Source organism: Macrobrachium rosenbergii, chromosome 31 (genome assembly GCF_040412425.1).
Source record: "Macrobrachium rosenbergii isolate ZJJX-2024 chromosome 31, ASM4041242v1, whole genome shotgun sequence".
Taxonomy (NCBI): domain Eukaryota; kingdom Metazoa; phylum Arthropoda; class Malacostraca; order Decapoda; family Palaemonidae; genus Macrobrachium; species Macrobrachium rosenbergii.
Genome location: NC_089771.1, coordinates 17,927,884 through 17,933,969, shown reverse-complemented (window position 1 = coordinate 17,933,969; position 6,086 = coordinate 17,927,884). Strand labels below are relative to the sequence as shown.

Here is a 6,086-nt window from a genome sequence, read left to right as displayed (position 1 = left end):
GTGACCTGTTCACATCTCTCTCTCTCCCCTTTGAGATATAAATTACTCCCCGTGTCATAGTAAATCAACTTGAATTCTAAAGACTGAAAATATTCATACCATTCTAATACAAGTGTATATATATATATATATATATATATATATATATATATATATATATATATATATATATATATATATATGACTTTTTATCACATCACCGTGATTCATTTACAATCAGTAAACTACAAACGTCCTTTAATATCAATTCGCTCTACCCTCCGGAAATAATATATTTTCATATATGTTACCGAAGGGACTTTTAGTTGATAATAAGTACAACCGTCCCGTGGGCTCGAACCAGCAATGGACACTTGTGGCCGACTCAGGACTACGGTAGGTGTGGTGGCCGCGGCCGTCACTGTAGTCCTGAGTTCCTTCCATCGCTGGGTCTGAGCCACGGACGGCGTGCACTAATATCAACTAGAAAGTCCCCTTCGGTAACATATATGAAAATATATTATTTCTGAGGTAGAGCGAATTGATATTAAAGGACGTTTTGTAGTTTACTGATAATATATATATATATATATATATATATACTGTATATATATATATATATATATATATATATATATATATATATATATATATATATATATATATATATATATATATATATATATATATATATATATATATATATATATATATATATATATATATATATATACAAAGGAAGGAGTGAGAGAGAGAGAGAGAGAGAGAGAGAGAGAGAGAGAGAGAGATGCCTTTGAATCGAATCTCAGACAAATTCCTTTGCGCATGCGCAATAGAATTTGCAAACCACAAAAAGAACGCGCCCATGAGAGTTGGAACCTATTCATTTTTGTCGTTATGTTTCTCCCTCCCACGCCCTCGAGGAAAACCTCGTCTCCATTATTCCCTCCCTTTGTTCCGCCTACCGTCGGTTTTGGAATGCGGATATGCATTGTGGAAGCCGCGTTTTCTCTGTCGCAACTCCGCCGGCCGGATTTGTCCCTTCTTTTGATCGTTCAGAATCCCGAGCTTTGCGAAACAGCGCCCAAAGAATGAACGAGAATCATTACGAGTTCTCTGGCGCGATGTGAGTCTTCTCCTCTTCTTTCAAATCTCATCGAGATTCCTGTCCTGGAAGGACCCTCCCCTCTCGAACTTCTGAATTGTTATGGCCAGCTTTTATCGACTTACCAGGAAATATCAAGTTGTTTGAGAATAAACGAAAGATTTTCCTTTTTTCCGAGTGCTATGCCCAGTTCCAGAGGCCCTGCATTCCGCACGCCTTTGGATTATGGAACAGTCTCTCTGAGGACGTAGTGGAATTGGAACTTCAAAAGTTCAAGCGAAGATTCAAAGCATTACTACCCTAATACAATTCTCTTTGCATTTTTATAATTTGCTTACATTTTTACTTATTTATTTATTAACTTTATTTTTTTATAAGTGAGATCTCTCTTTCTGTATTTCCCTTTACTTCTTTCTAATGAAAACCATATTCTTTGGAAGCTTGAATTTCAAGTCAATGGCCCCTGTGGTGGGCTTGGTCCCTAAGAATGGGGTTCATCCTCTGAATAATGATGATAATAATAATAATGTGGAAAAAAGGAATAAACAGTAAACAGATCGGTTAGTGATCGCTCTCTCTCTCTCTCTCTCTCTCTCTCTCTCTCTCTCTCTCTCTCGCTCTCTCTCTCTCTCTCTCTCAGTAATAGTCTCTCTCTCTCTTAGTAATAGTCTCTCTCTCTCTCTCTCTCTGTAAACAGTAACTATTACGGACGTTGCTACTTACATCCCACTGCTCTAGGAATCAGGTTACCAACTCTGATGCCATGGCAATAAAAAAGATAAAGAAAAAACTCGCCCTTCTATTTTACATGTCCTGTTCAAAAGCACTTGCTATCACGACTCCCTTTTCTGTGGGGCCGACAGGTTCATAAGTATACATAGTATGGGACTGGAATGGACTGATGGACTGCAACAACCAAAGAGGGAGGGAGCCACAGAAAACACCTCAATACCTAATTTATTATACATAAATATCTACAAATGTATACACGAGTCCAGGTTTTGGAAAGCACAGAGACAGTTAAACAATAATTACCATAAATAACCATATTATACTTCAAAAAAATAATGGCCAAAATACAAATATTCAAAATACCCTTAAATGTCATTTTAACACTTAGCAGAAAAGACCTGCACATCATAAAGAAAACAGCAGCAATACTAAACATATAGGAATAATAATCATCAAAAGAGCTGCACTTGTTCACCAATATAAAAAATAATGATAATACACCGTACACAATAGTCATTACTCTTACTCAAATAACAATAATAGTGATAATACACCATGCACAACAAGAGCCATTACTCTTGCTCAACAACGACGTACAATTAATAATACCCCATAAACCAAAAGAGCCAAGTAAATAATAACCACAGCCACAATCCAAGATCCCCGAGGACGACCATCGAAAATGACAACGTCGACGAGACAGCTTCCTAGCTGCCACGGAAGAATACTTCTTCTGAGCATGGGACTAGGGTTTGGTTACCATCACGTCCTCGGGAACTGGATTGGCGTCCTCCTCAGCGGTCAGCATCTGCTGCAACAAATCCATCACCAGCTATCAGGTGATACTCTGAATCTGCCGTTGCTGTCATCACCATCTACAAGGTGATACTCCAGAACTGCTGCTGACTGTGTTCTCGACGGAATATTGTCGAGAATTTGCCTATGTGCTTTCCAGCACCTGCCTAACGCTACTCTTCTCACCGAGACTAAGTTAAGTTAAGTATACCTTAGTTTAACCAGACCACTGAGCTGATTTCCAGCTCTCCTAGGGCTGGCCCGAAGGATTAGGCTTATTTTACGTGGCTAAGAACCAATTGGTTACCTAACAACGGGACCTACAGCTTATTGTGGGATCCGAACCACATTATACCGAGAAATGAATTTCTATCACCAGAAATAAATTCCTCTAATTCTTCACTGGCCGGCCGGAGTTTCGAACGCCGGCCCTGCAGAGTGCAAGCCGAGAACGATATCGACCAGCCCAGCAACCGAGACAGTCGCTAATTCGCCAACCTGACCAAAACAACGGGAAGAAGGAGAAACAGGCAAAAAAAAAAAAAAAAAAACCCTAATACAGTCGTTTAAATAGCCATTTTTTTTTTTGCGGGAGTGGGGGGGTGGGCGGGTGACTGATGACTGACGGACATGCGCACAAAGAACCGTCGTTTTAAACGTGACAGTGGAAGTTTTCCATATTCTTGACGAGGTGCAGAGAATATTAGTGAAGTAATTTCAACTGAAGATTAGGAATTGTGTTTTAATTCAGACGTTGAATTTTGATTTCAACTGGGGATGTTTCTTTTAATTCTGTAATCAAATATTAGACTTATTTTAGAATATTAGATGCTGTTTACTCTGTATACGATATTCACTATAGTTGAGAGAGAGAGAGAGAGAGAGAGAGAGAGAGAGAGAGAGAGAGAGAGAGAGAGAGAGAGAACAGTGTTCGTAAATACACGTCACCTAACTTCGATAACGGCCTTTTGGTTCAAATATCAGAAAAAAATAATGTGCATGCGTTCAGTTTTAAGGTGAGTGGCTCACTGTGTAATCGAGTACCTCAAGGGAGACCCACACCCGTCAACTAACATCTAAGGTACCTATTTCTCGGCTTGAGTCAGCAGGGAGGCGTAATGGGTTTTAGGGAACATGACCAAGTCGTTATTTCTCGTCAGATTGTGAATAAATCGGTACGCTGATTCTTGAAGTTTTTGAAAACGTGTCTCACGTAATGATTTAAGAGGATTATTAAATAAGTTTATTAATTTTCTATTATTAAAAGATTTTCAGCTTTTAATAACCACATTCTCCGTTAAATAAACTCACGGAATAATTAGCAGACCCAACAGAAACCATAATTACCGACTGTAATTACTTCTGGTGAAAGAGAGCTAATTTTTAACCTCAGTCACGAATGTGTTTATTTTAGATTATTTTTATGAATTTAGAAATAATTATTAACTACTTCTTTAGGGACACTCTTATTTGCCGGAAAAGGCTCCTTTGAAAGTAAACATTTATATATTACTTAAATTAATATTATTCCTTTGCATAGCTAAAACCTTTTAAGATTTGCATTCCAAAATTCAGGTAAGAATCACTGCATGAATATGATTTGTTCTCTTAACCAGAAACTATATCAGATATCTTTGATATTCTCCTCTGAATCTGAGCTTTCTGGCTATGCAAGGAGAGCATTGAGTGAAAATTAACCAGCCATTGCAGAGATGCTGAAATCCTTCGAAGAATCACTCTCCAAAGACCTAATCCTTTTGATAATTGTTTATCTGATTCGCTCGTCCGTTAGATGTTTCGAGTAGGAATCCGTTTTTCACCGGCTAAAGAGGGTCACTCAGTTGCCATCGGGGTGAAATGATGAAATTATAATGAATACAGAAGGACTGGGAAGGAAAATAATCATTGTATCTATTATGCTTAAGGCCTGGTTGTTCGGTCATTTCCGGATTTCATCATTTGACATCTTAGAAGGCCATTTCAGAGTCTCAAACGATCTGATGACCCTGTTTCTCGGCAGAAGGATTTGGAAGGAAAATAATCATTGTATCTGATATGATTAAAGATGGTTGTTGGGTCATTTCCGGAATTCATCATGGAAGGCCCTCTCGGGATCTCCAACGATCTGATGAATATCCGTTCCTGTGTTGTCATCGGGGCCTCATTTCAACTGATGCTTCATAGATGGCGCTGGCGTCATTTGTTATGGCCAATCGGCTGTTTTCGCAGGTGATACAACTTAGTTTAAACCCACAGAGTGTCTCTAGAAGTTTACAGACTTTGTTCCCAGGTGCATTTCATATGGAATTACCTAACGCCCCGTCTACAACTGTTTATCATATTATTGACCAAATTATTAAACAAATTCATAGTGTCTGTTTTCCAAGCTGTTCCGAAGGACAAAACTGAGTCTATGAATTACCTGAAGGAAGGAAGAAAGAAAAAGAAGGTACGTATATGTCCTGCTTGGACTGTAAGATATAGATTCTAAAAAGAGACCCAAGGCTTTTTTTTATACATGCTAAATAACCAGAAACCATATGACGTTATTTATCGACTGGAAAAATTAAGGATGGTTGTTCCATAACCATTTAATGAAGGTACATTGCTTACTGTAATCTACAGACAAAGATCTGTTTTCCCTGTGAAATAATCTTGAATATTTATACTGTTTCCGTAGAATTACTTTCAGCTAAATGACAAAGGTGTATTCACTCAGAAAGAATGATGAAGGATTAGTTTTTAACTTTTCTGCTACGTGTGGTTATTGTCTATCTATCTATCTTTCTTTCTATATATCTGTCTATCTATCTGTCTATCTGTCTACCTGTCTATCTATCTGTCTATCTATCTATCTATCTATCTGGTAGAATGGTACATACGAATTATAGTCGAACATCCAAATCGTCCGTCAGAAGGTGATCTCAAAATTCTTCAGAAATCGTCTCCCAAACCTTGGTCGATCCTGGATAATAGAACCTTCCTAGCTGCGTGTGTTTGTTACCCACTCAGTCCCTTGCCTCAGGCAGGAGGAGGAGGAGGAGGAGGAGGAGGAGGAGGAGTGCTCGAGAACTTCTGAAGAGAGGGTTCGAGTGGGAAGCAGAAAGGGTTCGAGGACGGAGTGTAAATACACTTTCCCAACGATGAAATTTTTCTGCCTTTAAAATGGTAATACGTTTCTTGTAAGGAGGCATTCCATGTTATCGCAATTCTAATTCATTGTCTTACACAGCTAGAGTTTACCCTAAGAGATTCATATTGAATTCTTTAGTAGTAGTATTATTGCATAGGATCTGCCTTTTTGTATCGCAATAGAGTGTGCTGGGAATGCTTTTCATTGCAAACAAACAACTGTCAAATGAAATTTTGAAGGAAATTCATAGAGCGAATGCCTCTTGTTATTATTATTATTATTATTATTATTATTATTATTATTATTATTATTATTATTATTATTATTATTATTACATATTTT

General features: G+C 37.9%; 1 protein-coding gene across 1 annotated transcript in view; it reads left to right on the top strand.

The window, feature by feature from the left end:
• The first annotated feature begins 345 nt into the window (after positions 1-345).
• LOC136855295 (uncharacterized) overlaps positions 346-6,086 on the top strand; it is a 22,150-nt gene continuing 16,409 nt past the window's right edge. Inside the window, exon 1 of the mRNA XM_067132200.1 lies at positions 346-375. Coding sequence (XP_066988301.1) covers positions 346-375 — 30 coding nt within the window. The remainder of the gene's footprint in view (positions 376-6,086) is intronic.